We start from the raw sequence: 25,997 nt of genomic DNA, 5'->3' as shown, positions 1-25,997 counted from the left end.
TGCCTGACCAGTTCATCCACATCGCATTGCCCTGCGATTGCGGGTGTGGGAACCTGGCGGCGAAGCTTTGGCATTTTGCGTTCTCCTTTGTGGCGAACAGGTCTATCTCTGGATGACCCCACCTCTGGAAGTACGGTTGGAGTACTGATGGATGTATCTCCCACTCGTGCATTTGGTGGCTGTGCCTGCTGAGCAGGTCCGCCATCTGGTTGTCTTTGCCCGGGAGATGCTCCGCCATGAGGAAGATGTTCCTCTGAATGGCCCACTTCCACATGCTCTGAGCCAGATGAGACAGCTGCGGAGAGTGTGTGCCCCCCTGCTTCTGAATGTAGTACATGGCCGTCATGTTGTCCGTCCGGATCAACACGACCTTGTTGCACAGATGTACTCTGAATGCCTTCAAGGCCATGAAGATTGCCATCAGTTCCAAAACGTTGATGTGCATCTTCCTTTGCTGTAGTGTCCATAGTCCCTGCACTGTGTAGTGGAGTACATGCGCTCCCCATCCCTGGAGAGAAGCGTCCGTTGTCAGGATAATCTGTGGCACAGGCTCCTGGAACGGTCGGCCCTTGCAAAGGTTTTGTGGATTCCACCAATGCAGAGAGTTGTATGCCCGACCGCTTACCAACACTAGGTCTGTTAGTTGCCCATGAGCCTGAGTCCACTGACGTGCTAGGCACTCCTGAAGCGGACGCATATGTAGTCTCGCGTGCGGGACGATGGAGATGCAGGAGGCCATCATGCCTATCAACTGCATGAACACCTTCGCTGGAAGCGAGTGCTGAGGTCTGAATCGTTGGATCAGCGTTTGGATACTGGCGATTCTCACTGAATTTGGCTGCGCAGTGGCTGCCAGAGTGTCTATTGTCGCGCCCAGATACTGCCGTACATGGGCGGGTTGGAGATGGGATTTTGGATAGTTCAGCGAGAATCCCAGATCGTGCAGGAGATGAATGGTGCGGGACACATGGTCGGCGCACTGCTGTTCTGACTTTGCCTGAATGAGCCAGTCGTCCAGATAGGGATAGACGTGGACGTTCTGGCGTCGTAGATGTGCCGCCACAGTCGCCAGGCACTTTGTAAAGACTCTTGGCGCTGTGGTGACCCCGAAAGGCAGAACCCTGAACTGGTAGTGCTGGTCTTGAATCGTGAATCTGAGGTACTTCCTGTGGGAAGGATGCAGGGGGATATGAAAGTATGCATCCTTGAGATCCAGCGTAGCCAGGAAGTCCCCCTGTTGAAGCAGAGGGAGGACCTGCTGCAACGTGAGCATATGGAAGTGCTCCGACAGAATGTACCAGTTGAGGGGCCTGAGGTCCAGGATGGGCCTGAGGGATCCGTCCTTTTTGGGGATTAGAAAGTACAGAGAGTAAACACCTGTTCCCCTTTCTTGCAGTGGAACGAGCTCTATTGCCCCTTTTTGCAGCATGACTTGAACTTCCTGCTGCAACAAGTGCAAGTGCTCGCCGGACATAGGACGGTTTCTTGGAGGTATGTTTGGTGGAGTGGAAGTAAGTTCCAGACAGTAACCGTACTGGATAAGAGATTTGACCCACCTGTCCGTGGTGATGGATTTCCACGCGGGCAGGAACTGCTGGAGTCTCCCCCCGACCGGTGTTGTGTGGTCGGGGGGCAGTGACAAGGCGTCACTGTTTGTTGGTGGAGGAGGACCTGGAGCTGTTGTTTCCACTTCCCCGGCCTTTGATGTTGTTGCCCCTGTAACCACCTCTACCTTTGTTGGTGTATGAGGCTTGGGTGTTGCTTTTATAGTACTGCGTGGATTGTGATGCCTGACCCCTTGAGGTGCCTCTGTTATTGGAGCGGCGAAAGGAACCACCCCGAAACTGCTGAGACTGGAGGGCCCCCATAGACTTAGCAGTGTCCGTGTCTTTCTTCATTTTTTCAAGGGTCGCATCCACCTCGGGTCCAAACAGGTGGTCTGGATTAACTGTTTGGTTCAAGATGGTTGTCTGTATATCTGGTTTGAAGCCTGATATTCTAAGCCATGCATGCCTCCGCAGCAACACGCTAGTGTTTATCGCCCTGGAGGCGGTATCAGCCACGTCCAGCGCACATTTGATGGAAGCGTTGGTAATCAGCTTCCCCTCCTGAATCAACATTTCACCTGCCTCCTTGTACTGATCAGGTAAGTGCTGCAGAAGTGTTTCTAGGGTGTCGTAGTGCGCCCTATCGTAGCGTGCAAGTAGGGCCTGCGTGTTTGAAATGCGCCAAATATTAGCTGCCTGTGCAGCAATTCGTTTCCCTGAGGCTTCAAATATTTTTGACTCTTTGTCTGGGGGAGGAGCGTCACCCGTGGTCTGCGAATTCGCCCGCTTACGTGCGTTGGATACAACCAAAGAGTCCAGTGGCAAGTGTCCCTTGATGTACGTTGGATCCGAGGGCGCTGCCTTTTATTTTTTATCAATGCGAGGATTGATGACTCGCGCCCGAGTGGGCTCCTTGAAAACCTCTGGCGCGTGCTTCAGCACTCCCTTGAGCATAGACAAGGTCTTGACTGACTTTTCAGCCACTGAGAAAGTGTCAAACAGAAAATCGACATCCACAGGATCTGTATGTAGGTCGACATCATGATTAGCTGCAGCCCTCTCAGAGCGTTGAAGGCTGCAGAGTCCTCTGTAGGAGAAGTCTTAGCTGCAAAAAGCTGCGGTTCATGACCCGACTGAGGGTCCTCAGGGTCGCCCCCGGCAGACCAAGGTTCATGTACCTCCTCTGGATCAGAGTATGCTGGATAATTGTACTCGTCCTCCTCATCTCCGTCACCTTCCCCAGCGTTAGAATGCGTCGGTGAAAGTTCCAAATTATGTGGAGATGCAGGCTCTATTGGGGCAGAAGTACCCGCAGAGTCCTTCTTGTTCTTGAGTGGAATACGAAAATGTTCCAACACCGGCTCCGTGGTGATCTTCCTTTTAAGGAGAGAGAGCTTCCCGGTGTTGGCGTCGATGAGAACCTCTCGACGCTCCTCATCTGCGAGAGGCTGGAGCCGAGGCTTCGGCGCTACCAATGACGCCTTGGGCGTTGACACCACCTTCAAGGGCACCCCCGCCCCATGCTTCGGAGCGAAAGCCTTCGGCGTCGTCTTCGGCGGCAGCGTGAAGTGGATAGGCGTTTGCGCCTTTGCCGGCTTTGGTGTAGGCTTCGGCACCACATTCTTCGGTTCGGGAGCCACAGCGTCCTTCCGAATCCGCTGCAGGGACTCCACAACCTTTTTTGTTAAGGCCGGGGAGGCCTGGACCGGCTCGAGCGATTTCCCCGAGTCCGGAGCCGGGTCGGCGATAGGCACGGTCTTCGGAGCCGACACATCACCATCCTTGGCCTTGACGGCCGGAGTCGGCGCAGCCAGAGCTTTGGAGTCGTTCTGACGCTTCTTCGGGTCATCGACCTCGACCACCTTCGGCGCCGACGCGGCCGCTTCGGTCGTCTTCGCCTTCGACACCGGGGTCTTCGGGTCGGCCATCTTGGCGTGGCTCTTGATGTTGGCCATTTTGAATTTCTTAGACGTTGAGGCTTCAGGAGCTTTCTGTCCCACCAGTGCGACTTTCACTTTCGGTTTCGAAACCGTTGGTGTGGACCCCGATGGCTTCACTTTCGTTTTCTTCAACGGGAGTGGCGCATTAGAAATGTCCGTGGCCGGGCCCGGAGGCGAGGCCGTGGGACGATTAATGAGGTCTTGGGTAAGGCCCGAAGGCGATCCCTCGACCTGGGCCGTATAGTGGGGGTCGACCCCTGAGTCAGTTTGAGGATGCTCCTCCTCTGAGCTATGCTCCTCCTCTGAGCTATCCTCCACGGTGGCAACGGCCCCATCGTCGTCCCCTACCTCACCGACGACTTCATCAAACTCCTCGTCTCCCGCGTCGTAGTTTTCTTCCTCCGACGCCGGGCTAGAGTCCGAAACTTGAAAAACATTGTCGTCTCCAACGTCTTCTTCGAAGATGTTGTCTGGCGGGGGCGCCGACAACTGGGCCTGGAGTCTAGCGGCCCGACGAAGCTTGAGCGTCTTCTTACACCGGAACTTTGAGCAGGCCATACACCTGGCCTCATCATGGTCCGGCGACAAACATTTGTTGCACACTGGGTGCACGTCGAGGTGTGAATACTTTGAGGTGCACACCGGGCACCTCTTAAACGGAGTTCGTTCCATGTCTGGAGCGTCGTGTAGGCCCGTCCGCGCCGAAAGCACGCGGAAGGGCAGCAAGAGTTCGGAGCTGAAGAACAGACAAACCCGAACGAAAACAATACCGGCGCCAAGCCTAAAGACCTTTTGGTCTCAAGTTAGGAAAGTTAAACAACTATCGATTCCGACAGAGGGAACCGAAACACATCCGAACCCAATGGCGGAAAAAAACAATCTGGGGATGGAGGCGATGCCCATGCGCACTGTAGTCCAGGGGAGGAGCCACCTATCTCGTGATACTTCGAAGACTCTTCCAGGACAACAATGTGCAATCATCCGGACCCAACACTAGGCGGCGATCTATGCACAGATATGAATTCAGCAGCCCACATGCCTCGAACTTATCAGGTCCGTGGAATTTTGAACCCAAGACCCGCCGAGGCGGGGAATTGAACCCTGGTCCCGGGCTAGACCTCTGCATCAGGGTCTGCCGCAGAATAATTCGACTCCACTTTTGCATGACCAGTAAGTAAGAGATTCCTCACGAGCACGCGTTTCACCTGTTTCACTACCGAATAGATTTTAGCGCACATTTTCTTCAACTCTCACGAACACGAACTGATGGGCGTTTCTCGTTCACTTTTTTTGGATATTTGAATGTACGCTATACACCTAGGAGAGTTAGATCGGCGTTTAGAATAACAACACATGGGTGAAGGAATTCACAATTTCAAACTTTTTTCTAGCCATTAAGCCACTATTTTATTTATACCTTAATTCTAAATAGATCTCGCATGTCAGTAACAATACTAGATAGCATGCTCGTTTTATTTGACGTTATATATGTTATGGATGATATGAAGTTGTTTACCTACATGCTTTGTAGGAAGTTTTCCTCATACTGAGATTATTTAATCTTTGATCTTTAGATTCCCCTGACGAAGTGCACTCAGTGCACGAAATGCATTGGGAACATTGCAAAAAATTGTGGAACATGAATTAACATGTGAATAATGCTGAAAAGAAACTAATTTCGAAGCTAATAACAATTACCTTCAACTAAATAAACACTTTGAAAAGTGCACCTTGATTGGTTTTAATATCTGAACAAACTTTGAACGCATTATAGCGAACCTATAAGCTGTGCCCAGAGGGTCATCCTCTACACAGAGGATGCTTCAAATCTTCGCAAGCCTAACACTCTAAGAGGGAGAGAGTGATACCACTGGAGCACGCTCCACCAGTACAAATTGACCATTTAAAAGCCTGTGCGCTGACAAAAGAATTTCAGCTCTAAGCATTGAGCCACACTTCTCCACAGAACTGAGTGAACTATACATTCTCCACAATTTCAACAGGAGGGAGAGACAGCTCATATGAACGGAGGCTTTCAAATGGATACTAAGGAAAGATGTGACTCTTCCTGGACATTAAGGGGGGGGGGGGCGCACCTCAGATTCAATAACATTATCTGGAATGTTAGTAAGACAGCGTTGTATGGATTGTGGGATGTAGAAATGGCTCAAGCTCAAACTACTGCAAGAGGAACCTTGACTGGAGAAGAAAGATAGAAGGATGCTGCTTGTATGGGGAACGGAAGGGGGTGCATTTTCTAATGCTCTTAATCTTAATGCTGAAAAAGATAGCATTGTAGGAAGTGCTGTAAAAAGAGACTCCCAACAAGTTTTCTAAGAAGAAAGTGCCCTATAATTACAGAAGAGTTAATGAATGCAAGAAAGGAAGGAGCAGTTTAATGTAGGGGAAGCTAATGCGCGCAGTAACAAAGCAGGGGGTCCTGACAGAGTGGAATGAAAGAAGGGATCCTGAGGCCCGTCTCTCTATTAGGAGGAATGTGAGGCCTAGTATGGAAAGTGTCATAAAGGTGAGGCGTCTCTGAAAAGTCCCTTCAGTGGGAGGAAATGGAGAATATTGTGTAACAAAAACTTTTAAGTTAATCGGAGAAGCAAGAAAGCCCTGAATGAATAAGGGATTGAAACGTACCTTTAGTGGAAGGAATGAGAGGGCATGTTCAATCAGCAGTCTCATTAATCGCTTGGAGTAAAATATAAACTCATCTCTATTTGTCTCTCTATTCCTAAAAGCAAGACAGAAACAAGAAATAAATACAGAGCACAACTGAATGATTTGCAATGAGAAAGACCAGGGAACAAGCCTTGGACTGAACAAAGGGGCAAGGTTAACAATATCAACAAAAGGAACAACCCCAACACAGCATATTGCATTACTATCAGAAGTATTTCCTTGTTGAAGTGAGGAGTATGAAAGATAATTGAGAAATTGAGATGTCTGAGGGTGTACACACACAGACACACTAAACATGTCAAAAATGGAAGGTGATGCTAGTGCATAATTCACTCCTCCCTTGCAGAAGCAAAAGTGAACACCGTATTAAGGAGCAACAGAAAGAGGAATTGTAATTTCCTTACCTGATAATTGTATGCATGCCGCGGACCTGAGGGGTGCTTTCGAGAACACTCAGTGTCTTAGGCAAAGGTTGACCCTGGTGGGCAGATGCCAAAGCAGCTCTGAAAGTAAAGAAAGTGTGTTTGCATCACCAGGAAATGCAAGCAAGCGATGAGGAAGGAACACAACACTCAAAAACATGCAGTCAAGTACATGATTCGAACCTCACGCCAAACACTTTACCACGCAGGAACAGAAACAAAATGGTTCATTACAAAACTATGCATCTACTGAACCAAACAGAAATAAACAAACTACCAAACAGACAGCACTTACGTGAAAACACGTAGTCAAGCAAATCACACAAAACGTGTCATGTGCATGCTTCATCAAGTCCAGATTTAATTAGCACATTTCAGTTACATGCAAAACGTTTGGCTCAGTACCACAGACCATGGCGCGTTTTGCAGCCGTCATAAAAGAAAAATAACATTTTTTGTTTATTTCTTGGTGTGCTTAATAAATGCATCTCTATGCCAAGGAATGTTCTGAGATGCTTTCCAACCTGTCCAACTCATCTCCATCACCACAAAAAAAACTTGGACCCAGGTCTCCTCTGCAACTATCAAGTGTCCTCATCTCTCCTGGCTAATGAAAGTCAAGGAAATGTGGAGCAGCTGAAGTGAACAAGATCACTACCAGGGAACAGCAGCTTTTAGACTATCAATCCAGCTTCAGTCTAAGATGTAGACTTGAAATAGTCACTTTTGGACGAATCCTGCCACTAACTAGATGATACAGAATCCAGTTGTCTCACTCATTGATCGGTCAGTGGCTTTTGCCACAAATCTTCACCCTGGAAAACATGCATGGGCTTTTGTGCCAAGGTCCTGAGCTGGTTCTCCTCCTTTTAGCCATCAATTGGTGAAGATGGAACGCTTCTTTTTAAGAAAATCTGCTATTATCTGTGATGCTCCTCAGATTTGATCCTAGGCCCATCTCCGTTTAATTTGTATATGAAGTTGCTAATCTTAGAAAATACCGGAGTCTCCATTCATCAGCATGTGGATGATCTGCGTGTGTAAGAACGTCACCACTCAGGAACATCCTTGCTCCTCAAACTTGTCCAGGTATATCACACACCTGCATCTATGAGAAGGTCTTGGTGCTTAACAAAAGAAAGACAATCACCTGATCTTATCCTAAATTTAAACAAATTTGAGCCCTCTCTCCTGAATATTCAGACAATGGAACACTGCCATCACGGTTGCCCTTGGTAATATCACTGGGGTTTCACTCCCACTTGATCAACCAAGTTGCTAAATCTGCTAACTTCTTCCTACACTCGACAAGTCCATAACTTCCCAGACCCATACGAAGGAATATGCTACTTACCAGTATGCATCTGTTCTTGGCATGTAGGGCTGCTGAAATTCATATCTGTGCATAGATCGCCGCCTAGTGTTGGGTCCGGATGATTGCACCTTGTTGTACTGGAAGAGTCTTCGAAGTATCACGAGATAGGTGGCTCCTCCCTTGGACTACAGTGCGCATGGGCATCCTCTCCATCTTCAGATTGTTTTTCGCCATTGTGGCAGAGATGGAGTATAGTACAGTAAGAAATGTCCATACAAAAGAGAGAATGCTACAGCTGTAACAGGCACCGGGGAGGAGAGTGGGCGATATGAATGTTAGCCCTACATGCCAAGAACAGGTGCATACTGGTAAGTAGCATATTCCGTTCGAGGCATGTGGGCTGCTGTATTCATATCTGAGCATAGACTGTATAGCAGTGTCTCCTCTAGCGGTGGTCACCTGTGCAGCTGCAGCAGTTTGAAAAACAGTTTTAAGAACAGCCTGCCCGTCAGCAGCTTGCTGTTTGGAATGTACGTCTACACAATGTTTTGTGAAAGTGTGTATGGTAGACCATGTGGCTGCTCTACAGATATCCTCAAGAGCAATATTCCCTAGGAAAAGCCATGGATGCCCCCATTTTGCGAGGGGAGTGTGCTCTTGGGGGGACTGTTAGAGTGCGTTTAGCTTTTTGATAACATATTTGAATGCATTTAACTATCCATCTGGCTATTCCTGACTTTGATATGGGATTTCCTTTATGTTGTGGTGCGAAAGCAACAAACAACTGTTTTGTTTTTCTGAATGCCTTTGTCCTGTCAACATAATATAGCAGAGCTCTTTTGACATCTAGGGTGTCTAGGGCTCTTTCAGCTACTGACTGGATTTTGGAAGAACACTGGTAGTTCTATAGATTGGTTGATATGGAAATTGGATATGAATTTTGGCATAAACTTAGGGTTTGTTCTAAGTACTACCCTGTTTGCGTGTACTTGCATAAAGGGTTCTTGGATAGTTAGTGCTTGTAGCTCGCTAACTCTTCTCAGTGAGGTCATAGCAATAAGGAAAGCCACCTTCCATGTGAGAAATTGTAGATCAGATGAATGTAGGGGTTCAAAAGGAGGCCCTATGAGTCTGGTGAGTACAACGTTTAGATTCCAGACTGGTGAAGGTGGGTTTTTTGGAGGAATTACCCTTTTGAGGCCCTCCATGAACGCTTTTATTGCTGGCATTCTAAACAGTGAAAGGTGTTGTCTGTTTTGGAGGTATGCTGCTATAGCAGCTAAGTGTAGTCTTATAGAAGAATAAGCTAGGTTGCACCTTTGAAGGTGCAACAGGTAGCATATGATGTTTTGTATAGAAGCATCTAATGGATTGATTTGGTTATTGTTACAGTAAATAACAAATCTCTTCCATTTAGCTGCATTACATGCCCCAGTAGTTGGCCTTCTGCCTCCTTAATGATGTTCATGCAGTCTGGAGGTAAGTTAAGGTATCCGAACTCCAAGACCTCAGGAGCCAGATCGCTAGGTTCAATTGATTGGGATCTGGGTGTATGATATCTCCATGGCTCTGAGTCAGAAGACTGGGTGTGAGTTTTAGTCTTTGATGAGGCACTCCTGAGAGTTCTAGGAACGCCGTGTACCATGGCTGCCTTGCCCATGTTGGAGCTACTAGGATCATTGTGACTGACGCCATAGTTTGCGTGCCACTAGCGGAATTAGTGGAGCTGGGGGAAAAGCATACGCAAATCTGCCTGACCAGTTCATCCATATCGAGGACTTGAGGGTGTATCTCCCATTCGTGTATCTGCTGGCTGTGTCTGCTGAGCAGATCCGCTATCTGATTGTCCTTCCTTGGGAGGTGTTCTGCCAGGAGAAAGATGTTTTTTGGCATTGCCCACTTCCATATGCTTTGCGCTAAGTGAGACAGTTGTAGAGATTGCGTTCCTCCCCGAATCTGTATGTAGTACATGGCTGTCATGTTGTCCGTCCGGATCAACACAGTCTTGTTGTACAGGTGTTTCTGGAATGCTTTTAGAGCTAGAAATTATGCTAGCAACTCTAAATGGTTGATATGCATTTTTTTCTGTTGGGTTGTCCATAGCCCTTGCACTGTGTATTGGAGTACGTGGGCTCCCCAACCTAACAGTGATGCGTCCGCTGTTATCACTATTTGTGGAACCTGCTCTTGGAACAGTCGTCCTTTGGAAAGGTTTTGTGGGTTCCACCACTGCAGAGAGTTGTATGCACGACTGTTTACCAACACTAGGTCCTTTAATAGTCCCTGAGCTTGGTTCCACTGTTTTGCAAGGCATTCCTGCAGTGGACGCATGTGATGTCGGGCATGAGGGACAATGAAAATGCAGGAGGCCTTCATGCCTATGAGCTGCATGAACATTCGATCTGACAGGTAGTGTTGTGGTTGGAATTTGCGAGTGAGCATTTGCATACTGGCTATCCTTGCTGCGTTTAGATATGCCTTTGCCACAAAGGTATTTATGGTAGCTCCCAGATATTGCTGTATGTGGGATGGCTGTAGGTGGGATTTTGGGTAGTTTATTGAAAAGCCTAAGCTGTGTAGCAGCTGAAGTGTTTGAGACATATGGCTTCTGCACTGTTCGTACGATTTTGCTTGTATCAGCCAATCGTCCAGGTATGGATACACGTGAATGTGTTGTCTCCTTAGATGTGCAGCCACTGTCGCTAGACATTTTGTGAACACTCTCGGAGCTGTGGTCACCCCAAAGGGGAGAACTTTGAATTGATAGTGCTGGTTTTGTATTGTGAACCTGAGATACTTTCTGTGAGAAGGATGTATAGGTATGTGGAAGTATGCATCCTTGAGGTCTAAGGTCGCTAGGAAGTCTCCTTGCTTTAGCAACAGGAGGAATTGCTGTAGAGTGATCATGTGGAAGTGCTCCGAAAGTATATACTGGTTTAGGGGTCTGAGGTCCAGTATTGGTCTGAGGCACCCGTCCTTCTTGGTAATGAGGAAGTATAGTGAGTATACTCCTGTTCCTTGGCGATGGAAAGGGACTGGCTCTATGGCCCCATTTTCCAGCATGCTTTTCACCTCTTGTTGTAACAGGGCGATGTGTTCTGTGGACATTGGACGGTGTCTGGGTGGTGTAGAAGTCAGTTCCAGACAGTAGCCATACTGGATAATTTGTCTTACCCACCTGTCTGTAGTAATGTTGTTCCAGACTGGTAGGAACTCTTGTATTCTTCCTCCGACTGGTGTTATGTGGTCTGGAGGTAGTGTATTGAAGTCACTGTTTTGTGGCAGTGGAGGCTCTGTTATTGCCTCCACGTCCTCTACCCTTATTGCTATTTCCTCTGTAGCCACCTCGTTTGGAACCTTTATTGAAGGTGGACTGGGTATTGGCTTTATATGTCGAGGCACCTTGTGACGTGTTGCCTCGTGCAGCTCCGCTGTATGATGTGCGCCGAAAGGAACTTTTGTGCTGTTGGAACTGCAGTGCACCCATTGATTTTGCAGTTTAAGTGTCTTTTTTCATTTTATCAAGAATATTATCTACTGCTGGGCCAAAGAGGAAGTCTGGATTGACCGGCTGATTAAGAATAGTAGATTGCACTTCGCTTTTAAAGCCTGAGATGCGTAGCCATGCGTGCCGTCTTAGCAAGACACTAGTGTTAACGGATCTTGCTGCGGTATCTGCTGCGTCTAATGCACATTTAATGGAAGCATTTGTGATGAGCTTCCCCTCCTGAATAAGAGCATCAGCTTGTTCTTTAAATGGCTCAGGTAAATTTTGCAGTATGCTCTCTAGTCGATCGTAGTGTGCCCTAAATCATAGCGAGCTAGTAGAGCCTGTGTGCTAGCTATTCGCCAGCTACTCTTTTTCCTGAGGCTTCAAGAATTTTGGATTCTTTATCGGGAGGTGGTGCTTCTTCAGTTGTTTGAGAGTTAGCCCTCTTTAGTGCATTAGCTACAACTAGTGAATCAAGTGGTAGTTGACCTCTAATGTATGTAGGGTCTCTAGGGGCAGGCCTATATTTCTTCTCAACCCTAGGGTTGATAACACATGCTCTAGCTGTATCCTTAAATATATCAGTGGCGTGTTTTAGTACACCCTTTAACATAGGGGGTGTTCTAACTGTTCTATCAGAAGAGGCAAATGTATCAAAAAGAAAATCCTCCTCTATTGGGTCACTATGCATATCAACATTGTGGTATAGTGCGGCCCTATCCACTAGTAGGTTAAATGCCACTGTATCATCTGTGGGTGATGGTTTAACTGGGTAGGAGGTGTCAGGGATGGGATATTATCATAGGGGTCTTGTTGATTGTCCCATGTGTTATCTTGTGTGTCTGGGTCCTGTGGATAGTTATAATCCTGTTCAGGATAATCTTCTGTATAATCTACATTATACTCAGAGTGTGTAGGAGAGTAAGGGGCATAAGGCGTGGTAGGCATAGTAGGAGAGACAGGTTCAAAAGGTCTAAGTGGAGAAGTGGCAGAGTCTCTCTTTTTCTTTAGAGGAATTGGTGAAGAAGGTTCAGTGTCCACTGGTCTCTTCTTTTTGCGGTAAACTGTTACTTTGCCAGTCTCAGGGTCTATGTACAGTTTTGTTTGTTCCTCTTCAATAGGATCAGAGTGAAAGAGTTCTTCTTCCACTGTCCTTGGTTTTAAAGTCGAATCCTTGGGTTTTGTATTTTTTGGATCGACTTTTGCTTTTGGACCGACAGTTTTTGTCAGTTTGATAGGCTTAGGCATCTTTTCAGCCTTCTTCGGGTCGAGGCTTGTTTACGAATCGACCAGACTTTTAGGTCGGACCGGTTTTTTCGGAGGTTTGACCTTTTTTGGTTGTTTGTCTTTTGTCGAATCGATTGGTTTCTTCGGTTCGACTGGGTTTTTCGGAGCAGTTGTGCTCCGGTCGATTGGCTTTGGCGCAACCTTCTTCGGTTGGACTGCTTTCGGTTCGTCGACTTTCGGTTTGACCGCCTTTTTCGGTGCGACGTTCGAGTCGACAACTCTTTTAGGGTCGACGGCCTTTGGTTCTATAGGTTTAAGTGGTACGTCGAGCTTCAGCTCGGCGGCCTTTGGGTCTGAGACTTTCGGTTCGATGACCTTCGGTCCGACAGCCTTCGGTTCAACAGTCTTTGGTTTTTTGAGAACGTGACTTGAGCCTGGTGTGTCAAAAGGCTTTTCCTTGGTATTCATAGCAGAGCTTGAAAGCGGGGCTATCGAATCAGTGTCTTGATCTTGGCTAAGGCCTGTCGGCGATGCCTCGACCGGAGCCTTTGTTCTCGGTAGAGTGGTTTCAGGGGCAGTGTACTCACAGTTCGCCCCTGCGGGATCTGTTAGTCTTCCGAATCGTCCCCAACGGCCACGATCTCTAGATTCGAGTCCTCTACGTTGACGAGGTCTTGGTCGTCATCGAAAATGTTTTCCGGTTCTGGTGCTGGTCTCTGAATCTCTTGCCTAGCGGCCCGTCGATTCCGGATCGTGTTTTTGGAACGGAATTGGGCACAGGCAAGGCAATCTTCTCTATGGTCCGGTGACAAGCACTTGTTGCATACTGGATGTCTGTCAGTATGCGGGTACTTGGAATGGCATTGTGGGCAGAATTTAAATGGACTTCGTTTCATCGTCGATAGGCCCACGTGGCGTTGATCAGCCCAATAGCCCGCGTCGACGACCGGAGAGAAATCAGAAGTTTAATAGAGGCAATAGGCACAGAGCGAAAACAATACCGTCGAGGCCGAAGGCCTTTTGGCCTTTAAAAAAGTTTTGTTTCGATTCCGAACTTGGTGTAGGAAAAACATCCGAACCCAATGGCGTAAAAAAAACAATCTGAAGATGGAGAGGATGCCCATGCGCACTGTAGTCCAAAGGAGGAACCACCTATCTCGTGATACTTCGAAGACTCTTCCAGGACAACAAGGTGCAATCATCCGGACCCAACACTAGGCGGCGATCTATGCACAGATATGAATTCAGCAGCCCACATGCCTCGAACACCTGTTTTACAAGCCAACCTCGCGTCACCTCCGGGCTCGAAAATGAAATTGCTATGAATATGCCATTTTAGCTGGTGCCTGACAAGCAGGACTCTCCACTCAACACAGACCTTTTTTGAACAAAGCACCTCACTAGCTCAGGCAGAATGGGGGCTCTTAGAAGACTTAGAAGCTGACGATTCCTCATTTCAAAGCTTCATGCACAGAAACAAACCTTCTCTGGCAATGTGAACTCAGCTAGGAACTAGTTAGTCTGTGTTATTTGAATTTAACACACACTTCTCATGTTCAGGAAGTATATTATGTACAGGTTGAATGGGTGAGTTTTTAGCCAAGATCAATGCCCCCTTACTCAATCTGTACTCTGCGCCCAATTAGCTAGCCACTATATTTATATTTGCTAAGATCTGTTCTTAATTTGCTACCATTAACTTATTTCTTTGCTCATTTCTATTCTTTTCAGTTGCATACACTTACGCGTTCTACATAAAGTGTGCTAATACTTTCTGAGGTACAGGCACAAAAAGCAACAGTAACCGAAGATTCACCTTCCTGTAAACCCATCAAGCATCTACAATGGTCCCAGAGAAAAGGAGAACACAAAGATTAGCTTCTGTGGCTACATCACTGCTTGTGTACTTGTGCCATTATAGGAGACAAATTGCTAAATGTTTGGAAATAAGACCAATGCAGTGTAAAAAGGGATCAGTCTGGCACCAACTGCTGGGTCACGTCCACTCTACAAGAGACAGAACAAGCTTAGACTATTTTAGACTCATTTAAGTACTCAATGAGGCGTAGCAGGAATTCAAGGTGCACTCGTTACAACAACTTACCACATATGGATATGCGTGTGCAAACCACAGTAAAAGGGCTAGGAGACCAATATGGCCGTAACTAAAAAAATACCATCACGGCAGGAAAAGGAAATATTATGAAAGAAAGACTCATGAGGAAGCTATTTTGAATGTTGTAAAACTATCAACCATTTTCAGTGGGGTTCTAGCCACAGCTCAAACTTGTAGATAAAGGAAGCTGTAGTACACCAGCTCAGCTGGAGAGAAATTAAAGTACGAAAAATGACCCTGCTTCATTGGTTAAGGGTTGATAGCAGGATCAAATTTAAGGCTCTTTGTATAGCCTATAAGGCCATTCATCAGACAGGACCAAAGTTTCTAAAAGAGGCTTTTCAGGTGTATACCCCCAAAAAGAATCTAAGATCAGCAGCTAGCTATCTTTTGACTGTCCCCCGCACAAGAACGGCCACCTGGGGTGACAGGCGATTCTTGGTAGCGACGCTGGTGCTCTGGAATTCACTCCCCTTGCACATTAAAACCGCTCCCACCCTTATTAATTTTCGTAAATTACTGAAGACCTGGCTTTTTTAATCAATAAGAACGTGCTGATCTGTGCTGGAATCTGGAGTATTTCGCTGCGCCTAGACACCTTAGGGTATTAGTTGCGCACAAAAAATCCCATAAATAAATAAATAAAATAAATAAATAAAGGTATCCGTGCCAATTTCCAAGGAGCTTATAATAACATAACCATGGAAGAAAGTGTAGAGTTCTTGATGTCTGTATAAATGTTCGAACATCAATGTTGGTTTACACGCAGATGGATTGGCAAACTTTTACTAAACTCCTGATGTCCAACCTTGAACATTTTAGGTACTTGATCTTGACAGTGCACATCTAAGAAGCATTGTAAAGAGAATATTTCCATTGCAGAAGGAACATCCTGAACATCAGGTGCTGTACAGAGTTTACTATGGTGTGTGAGCTCCGGCGGAGACCATTTTACTGAACAGAGGCAAGACTAGTCGCGATTTGCTCCATGCACTCTCATGCCCCCGCTAGAGAGCATGCCTGGTGCACTTTCCAGTGTTCAACTAAATGCTCTGACTTTGTGCTATTTCTGTATAGATGATACCTCAATAGGGCATTATGCTCAACTTCCTTTTCATTCCAGAATCGAGCTGGGTTATGTGAAAGCTGCTTTGCTTCTCCTGCCAAAGACTAAAATGCCTAGAATTTCCTGCTCACTGCTTCATATCCAAGGGTAGGTGGAGGAATCAGCACCTCAGGGGCTGACAAGTGCACACCTGATGCATGGAATTATTAGTAAGCTGGTTTAAAGCCCATCTTTGCTTCAGTGCTTCACTGGTCATCGTAGCAGTGTTACAGTGTGATCCTCTGTTTCCAGAGATTTTGGTATCCTAAACCTATTTTGTAGTGCGTCCCAGTTTCCAACGCTAGGCCAGGGCTGCAGTGTTTTCCTGGATTCTTCTGATAGTGCTAATAAGTGCTTCCCGATGCCTTAAACTTCTGTAGTTTCTTTTTTGCAGTTTGTACATTCCTTTCTCTCCTTCCTTAGTTCCCAATGTCTGCCTTCCTATCCCTGCTGCGCTAGTCCTCAGTTTCCTACAGTGATTTGTTTGCATGCTTTCTGCCAAGTGATCCCTTTGTTTTCACTTCTTTCTTACTAAGTACTTATCTATTGTGGCTTTGTATTTTGTTCTATAAAAATAATCACTTAAGGAGGATGCAAGGACAGATAATTCTCTGTTGGAAGCTAACCTACACATCACAAAAGTATCCCAGACCTATGCTCCATTGATCTTGTGTGGCATGTTGACAGATGACATGGTCAAACTCACACGTGTGTAAAAAGAATACAAAAAGGGAGAGTGTGACACTACACACCAAGTCTCCAATGCCTCGTTTTCAGATACTTTTGTGCTGATCATTTTTTTTTTAGTTCTCCACACTCGCTATTACTGCTTTGCTTATTTCTGTGTGATTGCCAGGGGTCGTGGGCAGACTTGACGACAAAAGTAGTGTTCCTGGTTGACTTAATATTGTCTTTATGTTACTTTTTATAACATCATCAATGTTATCAGACTTCGAGACCCAGCCGTTGCATGTATACCATTTAACTGGATATTTGCAGTGAACATCTGACAATAATTGAGAGTGAAGCACAAGCAGCGTCTGTCTTAGCCTTGGAACTCCTGGATGCTCTACACCACACCCCTCCACCATTAAGTTATTATATGTATGCCTTGTATGTCCTGGATAATATTCTGAACTGCTTTTGGGTGTCTTTTCTGAGTTTAGATTGACTGAGTGAAGAGCTTCCACAATTGATCCCTTTTCTCAGCTGATTTACTATGTGATTGTTGGCTGCTCCCTTACCAATATTTTCCAAAACTAGAATAGAAAGCAGATCTGTAAGTTAAACTAAGACTCAACTATATCTCTTCCGTAGGAGATTACCCCATCACATCTCCTACCTTTCAGTGTCTGTTGATGGCTGTAGACACACTGTGATAGCCTGCATAGCTTACATATAAAATAATATATTGATGTTTCATTCAAAAGCCTTTTATAGGACAGCAACATCAACAGTAAATTGATGTCACCCTTCGACTCAGACCCAGTTGCCGTTCCTAGGCTTTCTGGACTAACTTTAAGATCGGGCGTCCCATCGGAAAGACTAAGAAGCTAAAAGCACAATGGATGTTTTCAAACTGAAGCCTGAAAATAACTGCTTTCCATAGATTCTTTGCCATCTAGAGGTTTGGGTAGAGAGAGAGGAGCAATTCAATGCTGGTGGTAGGGGTAAATCTACTAAACTTCAACACAGCACTACTCAGTGAAATGAAAACCTTCCGATTGTGTCTCTTGAAAAGGTCCCAGTGAATAGGCTGTTCTTGTATCAGATTAGACAAGTTAAGGGTTGGCTCTTCAAGGTGTTGCATTCCTTCATGCTTAGTTGGGCTTGTATAGAATGTCTAGAAAAGCATACTCCTAGATGTCAGCTTCCAGATATCCTGTGCCTCGACTGCAATGGTACTCCATGCTGAGTGCACTGATGGGCATAGGAACCTCACTCAAGGCTGTGCCTAAAGGAAAACATGGGGAAATCCAGGTGGGACCGAGCAGAAAGGAAACAATGAAATTGCAAATTTGAAGATAACAAAAGGTTCAGTACAACCGGTTTCACTGAAAGACTGTCAGCCATATGCCAATTTCTACTAACCATATCTGGGGTGGTGCATTCGGATTTCCAAATAGTTCGGACAGAGAAAGAACAGGATGACTGCATTAGTACAAGTTAAGTCATGATTCTGGAACTCACAGTTCTTGGTCTCAATGCTTCTGAACACCTGCCTGGCAGACTCCCTGATTAGCAAATGCTACTACATGGCTTGCTGGAAAAACCATGATGGATCTGGTGTGGCAGTTTGTGGGGCCAAAGTAATTGGGGGATTTCAAAAATAGAGGGATCCTTGCACAGACCGCTCCAAATGTGAGGCAGCATTTTTTTTTAAACAAGCTTATTCGGTGCTGCCTGCAACACAGGCAATTACCAACCAGTTGTGAAGGAGGGAGATCACAGACAGAAGGTAGCAAAATAATCATTAAACAAATTTTTCCCCTTTACTGTAGTTCCAATATTCGTTTTTCAACTCTCCTTTTAGTTGATACTCTAACTGAAATTGTGATTTGCTTTGGTAACGGATTAGAACAAAATGAAGGACAAACAAGAAGGGAGGCTAAAGTAAGGACAGAGGTATTGAATGAAGAGTTGAGAATGGGGAAGGACGGACTAGGGCACAAAAGGAAGACATATTGCTTTAGAACTTGCCAATAATGATGCCCTAAAGGCCTCAAATCTCTCTCTACTCAAGAGTCTGAGGGAATCTCAAAAGGAATCCTCAGGAAGTGGAAACCCAAACTTCTGGTTACCCTTTCTAAATTCTCATGCAATTCCTCTGCACATGGCAGGTTCTCTGATGGCAAAAATCAGGAGATGCTCAACTGCTAAAAATACCATGCTGAGGGCAGTGATGGACAGAAACCGGTTCAGCCGGTTCTACTATATGGAGTGACAAGGCAGCACTGGGTGAGTATTTACAAACACAGTATGAGGGAGACATCCACCCATAGATTTAGCTATTCCAGGGCAGCAATGCAGGAGAGAGGCAATGCTTTTGGGGTGGGGCAATGTTTTCAAAGCAGACACTACACAGAAGAGTGAGTGTTGTCCTTCTATCATTGACCCTGCAGAGTAACTATGGTGTCTTTCAGTTGCTGAAGTCTCCAATGGCCTGAGAGGCCACAGGACACCACAAGTGGTGATGCAGGCACAGTGTCCACCTTCAATAGTACATAAAACGTTTGATTGTTATTCTGGGGATGTGGAGCTACGCAGACACAGAGCTGCCTTGAGCGAAATGGTGACTGGTCAGCAATACAGGGCACAACTTCCTCACTGCTGAAGGCACAAGTGCCACAGAGTCCATGGTGTTTCAATATGAAGACAAAGGTTGCTCAAATGCAATCGGGACCACTTCGGACATGCACTGTGAAAGGCCAACTGCACTGCACCTTACACAGGGACGTGCTTCCCATCACCACATGAAATTCACCGCAATCAACTGAGCAGCATTCTAAAACAATACCTCAAAACATTCAAAAGGTATGTGAACTTTAAACTGCTTTTAAATGTTAATTCACACATGATAAAATTATTGCAAACAAAAACCTGCAGGACTTAGGAGAGGGGAAGCCACGCAGAAAGCAGGTTAGAGCGATAGAGAAGAGGAGCCGCATAGTAGGAGCAGTGTTAGGGGCAGGAGCAGAGAAGCAAACAAAGTACACAAATTTGTCCTCACATATCCCAGCGCAGTTTCCTCTGTCGGAGTTGAGATTTTGGAGGTTTTATAATTTACATTTTTTTCCAACGCAGAGACAAGTCACATAAGATGAACCAAAGAGCATAAAAAAGAGAAAACATTCTGCATTAGACAGCACAGAGAAGGCGGGGAGGAGAAGGACGTTGGAAATGGGAAGCGGAGGAACTGCATCATAGCACAAATTTTTATTTGCCATTCCATCATTCCAGTTTATGTTCAAATTTAGCTCTCAACTCCCCTGTGTCAGCAATATAATGACCCAGTACAATACCCTATTCAGTTAGCCAATTAATATGTTTTTTCCTAACAAATATATATATATATATATAATATATATAGATTATATATTGTTTTCTTTGTACATAGGCAGTTCCTCCGCTGCTTCTTATCAGGTAGTACAAGGATTCAGATGATATCTGAAAACTTCCAAATGAGGGGGCGAGAAGCTGTGTGATCAAGGTTACTTACCAAAAAGGAGTAGGAGGCATTTGCACTTGGCAGGAAAGTTACCAAACAAAAATGAAAGGGCACACTTATCCTGCTGAGCAAGTACAAGTCACCTTTATCAGCACAGGTACATCAACCCCCTTCATCAGTCCAAGCACAGAATCACGAGAGAGATAGCGCAAAGATCGCACAGAGAACACAGGCTTACACATCATGCCTACACCTACTTAATAATGGTGTCCTTCAGCAGTATGGCTCAGGCTATTTAGGACCGTAACCACTGATCCCATCCCTAACACGACATCCCACTCGTTCTAGCAGGAGGTCAGACCTAATGTAAATTGTAGCTCTTCCCAAGTAAAAAAGAAAAGTAGGCAATCTAGGACATGCAGCTCTTTCAGTGAATGATCCCTTCTCAAACTTTTGACCCTGGTCTTTGGACTACAAAATGTGCGCTTCGTTCATCCCAGCCCCAAAGTTAAATAGAGACATTATCTCGCTGCCCAGTAAATCTTGCTATGAGCATCAAAGCCTTGCTGTAAGGGCCCTCTGTTCTTTGGCTCACAACTCCACATTCTGTACTTCTATACCACACTACGGGCATCTGCTCTTCTGCCTCACTAATGGGGTAGCAATCATGATGCCCTTGGTGGTCACCCACACTTCATCTCCTGCCCCAATTCCTACAGCCATTCTTCTTACCCCAACCCTCCAGTGGCAACTTTACTCTGTGCAGATCTTTTTGCCTCTTACCTCTTTCATGGGAAAAGCAGAGGAGAAAAATGAGATGAAATTTACAGGTTCTCTGCTGGCATCCTACCTCACTGTGATTTCACGCTGAGATGACAAGAAGGGTCAGTCAGGGTTAGAGATCATGGCATGGCATTCCATTACAACACACATGGGAAGCAGGTGAACAAACGGAGGGGAGGTGGGGGGAAGAGAGAAATAAAACAAGATCACTCAATGGCCAAGCCAGTCAGAAAACAAGCCAGTGCAAAAACAGGTCACAGCAGAATACAAGGCATGAACACAGCAGTCATTGATCATGTACTTGGGTTGCCCATCCAAGGGTCATGCATTTCACCAGCACCTAGGGTCCAGGGCACTCTGCTTTCTCCAGACAAGTCAGTTCACAGACCACCACATCACGTGCATCGAGCATGCAAGCATCTAGCTCCTGGAAGAGAGGTTTCATGCGGTGTGTCTTAATTCCCAATAAAAAGAGCAGTCCGATATCCAATGACCACAGACCAGAGTTCTTCTTGAAGAATCCCCGTTCGGGCTTTCACTTCATTCACCTTCAGTGAAAAACTGTGTCTCAAGCAGGACACTTGGAAATGCTCTTGTTCCACCCCCTGCAATATCATGGTAAGCTGTAGGCAATTATTAGCCTTTTTTCGTGCACAAATATTTAACTGGATGAGGCGGAATACACAATCATCAGAAATATGTTTGGAGAAAAATCCTCTAGCCACCGATTCCAAATTCATGTGCGTTTACCTGCCAAGGGAATCCTGGGCTCTGCTCCAGGCTTTAACATTTAGATGTGGAGAGCCAGCTCATTTAGAAATTACATTGATAGGGCAGGTCTCAGATTCCATATGGAAGGGGAGCCTAGATTAAGGTTCTGGTGTGAAGTGAACAAATGAAGAAGGCATTTAACAAGCCCTATGATGGAAGGTTGCCGACAGCTACTCTGAAGGAATAGCCATGCTGTCCACTTCAGCTAAGACACCAATAACTAGTTGACGTTGTGGAGGCTGCCTAATAAACAGGGAGGAAGGAGAATATGGATTTGTGAGCAGTAATACCTTTATTAGAGGGCTTGTAACGAGGGGACAGCCCCAAGCCATCATCTCTTATGGGAGAATAAACGTGTTGCATCTTCCCCAACTCTATTATACCTAACGGCGCCCAGCCAATCCTAATTTGAAAGAATGCCCCATAATACCGGGATGCTTGTAGACTCTTAAAATTAAGTTCCGTTCAACATCTGTGTTCATTACCATAACTGGCACTAGATGTGGTAATTAGCAAGGAGCAAATATTAAAACCTCTAAAATGGCCCAGGTGTGGGTCAACTGTACAGTGGAGAGAATTTCACGTCGCTCTTCATTTAGAATTTTGCTCCAGAGATGTTAAAGCGGATGTTCTGATCTAAGACCACGACAGTAGAACAATATAAGAGAAGAAGCTGCAAACAGCTGCCCTATCATCTGACAAAAGCAGTCATTCTTTCGGTCCTGCTCTGGCAAAGCCTTGTATTTAGGACTGTGAAGTTCACAGAACCACTGAATGAAAACAGAATATGACAATGCAAATGTAATGCCCAGGGAAGCATAGTGACAACGCAAGCGCGTCAACTATGAACCTCATGGTTTTTTTTTTACTTTACAGATGGCCTGATGTGATTGGATAGGAGACTCACAATGTTTTCAATAGAGACTCATGGGTTTTGCAGTCATTAGTGGCTGCTGGGTCCAATAAATGAAGTGAGACATTCATAGACCTTGCCTCCATGCTCTTAATGAATCGGAAACAAATGCGTCCTGTTAGCTAGGGAATTTTTCATTTACACTTCTCATGCACATTGTGCTACCGTGGAGACAGGATAAAAAGCAATCTTCAATTTAAAGCAGCATCGACTGAGCACTGAATTCAAGCAACCTACAATGTTATGCCCACATTACATAAAGCCAAAACGGTCACGACTCTAGGTAGAAAGCATGCCGGGGACAGGAAGAAACAGACTGACCTTCAGTTCCCTTGCTGATTTACATCGATATACAAGGAAAGGAACTGGAGGCGGTAGAGGACTGGGCAGTGGAGGATAGGAAGGGAAAGACGAGAGACCTGACCAGTTGGGGATCCGGGGTGGGTGTTCACTTCTATACTATAGACCACAGTACCAAGAGTATTCAAACCCTTCAGCCCGATACAGTGCCTGGCAACGATTTGTATGGTTTCTCCACTTGCCAATTACTTTGCCACCCAGTCCACAGTTCCTAAAAATGTGATATTTTTCTTGCTTCAGTTCCCTTGGTTCATTTAGTTACAGTGTCAGTGCCAATCTTTCCATTTTTGTCTGTCTGTGTACCCTGTTGTTGCGATCAGTTTCTACCTTACCACTCAATGGCATCCTAGGGTTCTCCGCCAGTTCCTGGTTGGTGAGAGGGTTCATTAATGCATCAACTCGAGTATGGTAAGTGGTTGAATTAGTCTTTTACTTAACTATGTGGTAATTCACTAATATTGCTAGTTAACTTTATACATGTATGTGTGCACATCCTCTGACTGATGGGCCTGTGTGCAGTAGCGGCTGCTACCGTGTTGGGGTGGCGAGGTTGTGGGGCGGGGTGAGGGTGCTGGGTCCTTTTCATCTTCTTGGAATCTGCAGCAGGAAGTACCCAGGCTCCCCAAAGCCAATCACAATGCTGCAATGCAGCGGTGAGATTGGTCTGAGCGCCATGGTTCGGCGTTCAGTCAAGGACTAGGTGCCTGGGCGTGTTCTCCACCCAGGCTGTGATGCAGTTTGGGTGGAGAACATGCCAAGCGCACATGACTCTTTGGTCAGCCCAAGACGGACGGCCAAACTGTCATGTGCAATTTGAGAGTGCCACCATTCTTCCTTCTTTGCAGTGCTCTGGCGTCACAGAGCCCAGAATCACCAACAGGAAACAACTGAGCCACAGCAGTAGGAAAAATAAAATTATAGTAATGTTACGTTATCATTTTATTTTTTCGTTTTTAGACTGCTCATAGAGCAGTGGGGTGACACTCCCCCGCCTTAGTGGAGGAGCCGCTCCTGCCTTTGTGACCGAAGACATGGAGACGGAATGTGCTCATGCAGACAAGTGGCGGCTTTCTCCCTTGGCCTCTTTTCCCTTGCCTCTTTTCAAGACTGGCTGTTGTCAGGAAAAGCTGCTTGTTGGAGTCTGGGGGGATCTGATCCCTAACAATCAGCCACCATTAACACATGTGCTCTGTCCCATTTACCTTCCAATGCTTTGGCCTGTGGCTTGAATGAGATAAGGAGGAGGTGGGGTAACTTACTGTCTCGTAATAAGAGGGACCCTGGTGGACAGATGATAGAAAAAGAGGATATTGAACCTGAATTTTGAGTTAGCACAAGCACCATGCCACAAAAAGAAAGTGTGAGAACAGAGGCCAGGATATGTACACAAAAGCCAAGCAAGTCTTAAAACCAATATTTTGCTTTTTGAAGATATTGCATCACAACGTACCCTCGAAAGTAACAAGCAGACGCTGATGTTAACATGCAGCTTAGCCATGTACTTATCTGGACTGGTTGCAATAACTTTTCTACCTCCCCAATGTTATCACCCTTGTGTGCGTACCTTCTCCAGCTGGCTGTGCACGTGCTGAACAATGAGATCCAACGCCACAAAGTTCTCACCACCTACATGGACATAAAAAAAAAGCAATCAGGAGCATGAGCCAATACCTAGAGTCTAATAAAGCAGGACTCCTCAGAATTGCCCCACAACACATTTGCTCCTTCTGAAAGCAAAGGACGCTTGCACAGATGGACGTTTTTAGGTATTGCAGTCAAGTGTGATCTACTTGAGGGTGCTTCAATGTGACTAGCTGGATGAGAGGGGCAACAGGACACACGTACCACCTAGTGGACTGTGAAATCTGAGCAAACAAATAGATCAAGATTTTCTTTAATCTCACACTGTTTACTGGTGTCCAGAAATTGAGAAAATGGTCCAAAGAATAAATTACAGCAATTAACAAACCGCCATCTGCGTTTTATTTTGTAAATCTAGGGGCTGCCTTCAGTTAGATAGAAGTCAAGTGCAAACAGGAGACAAGCTTTAGGATTTGATTTTTCTTAAGCACTGTGGGGTCTCTCTCATGAACTACTTTGTACGTGAACACCAAGTCTAAATACCGTTTTGTGCATTTACAAATATTCAGACTAACATGTTCAACTAATAACACAAAGTACCTGCGTCACAGTTGCATTTGAACAACTAAAGTGTACCAATAGGTCAGACTGGCTTTGGCTGAGCTACCCACATCAAGGACAACGTTGCTGGAACACAGACTAATAATCTATAGACTGTTTGCCATTACCAATGGTGTGGCTGTCACAGCACTGGGGCTCGGCTACAACGCGAAGAAATCGCTCAGCTAAAAAGAAGCAGTTCTGAAGATCATTGTTTGGTGACCACAGATACCAGACGAAAGATCACAAATATGAAGGGAATGGGATGGGCCGAGTAGGATGCACACGTCGGCAGTTCTGGCGTACAAAGCCATGGAAGCCGTTTCCAGGCATACGACCTCCTGGTAGAGCTACCAGTAGTGGGAAATGATGGAAGATTAGACAAAGAGGACGAAGCCTGCTACCTGAAGAACGGCCAGGTTGGAGTGGCTCATCCTCAGCTTAGAGAGGACTAATTACTCCAGATAATTTCAATGTGAAGTTGGGATGGAAACCATCACGTGCTCTTTTTTGTTTGCCACTGCACCACCACAAAGTGGATCCCCACCATAGGCAAATCCGCCTTGACCCTACTCTGATAGGAAAAGACCAGTCGAACTGCCAGGTCAGGTCTGAACAACTAAGATAGCATGGCATTAGACCTCAGAAGAAGCAAGGGGAGCAAGCTGGTGAACCAGTATTGCAGGGATGAAACTCTTCTACATTTCGGAATGAAATACCCAGCAGTAAACTTCCAGTGAATGCAATCTTTTACCTGAACAGGCCCCACCCAGATGGCAGGCTAACCATTCATACCCCATGAGCCCCTCTTGCTTCCTGAACCCACCGCAAGCGAGGCATTAATAGTGGCACCAGTGAAACTAAGAGAAAGGTCCCAAAAACACAAGAAGGCAGCAAGACTAGTGCAGAAGGTAAAATGGAGAGAGGACATAATGCGAGCGCTTAAGCAACTTACAGGCTGCAAATGAATG

General features: G+C 45.8%; 1 protein-coding gene across 4 annotated transcripts in view; it reads right to left on the bottom strand.

Moving 5' to 3' along the window:
• The window catches only part of LOC147709635 (uridine-cytidine kinase-like 1), a 227,244-nt gene that overhangs the window by 89,249 nt on the left and 111,998 nt on the right, over positions 1 to 25,997 (bottom strand). For 2 of the 4 annotated variants that reach the window (XM_086928158.1, XM_086928156.1), the window contains exons 7-10: positions 24,410 to 24,471; positions 19,581 to 19,600; positions 6,580 to 6,678; positions 6,134 to 6,227 (exon numbers count right to left, since the gene is read on the bottom strand). In XM_086928158.1, coding sequence (XP_086784284.1) covers positions 6,134 to 6,227; positions 6,580 to 6,678; positions 19,581 to 19,600; positions 24,410 to 24,471 — 275 coding nt within the window. Of the gene's footprint in view, positions 1 to 6,133; positions 6,228 to 6,579; positions 6,679 to 19,580; positions 19,601 to 20,868; positions 20,886 to 24,395; positions 24,472 to 25,997 lie in introns of all 4 variants that reach the window. The other 2 variants (XM_086928157.1, XM_086928159.1) reach the window with 2 other exon arrangements.

The sequence above is a fragment of the Lissotriton vulgaris genome, chromosome 6, assembly GCF_964263255.1.
Source record: "Lissotriton vulgaris chromosome 6, aLisVul1.2, whole genome shotgun sequence".
In the NCBI taxonomy this organism is placed as follows: domain Eukaryota; kingdom Metazoa; phylum Chordata; class Amphibia; order Caudata; family Salamandridae; genus Lissotriton; species Lissotriton vulgaris.
The sequence above is the reverse complement of the archived record's forward strand: the minus strand, read 5'-3'. Positions and strand labels throughout refer to the sequence as shown.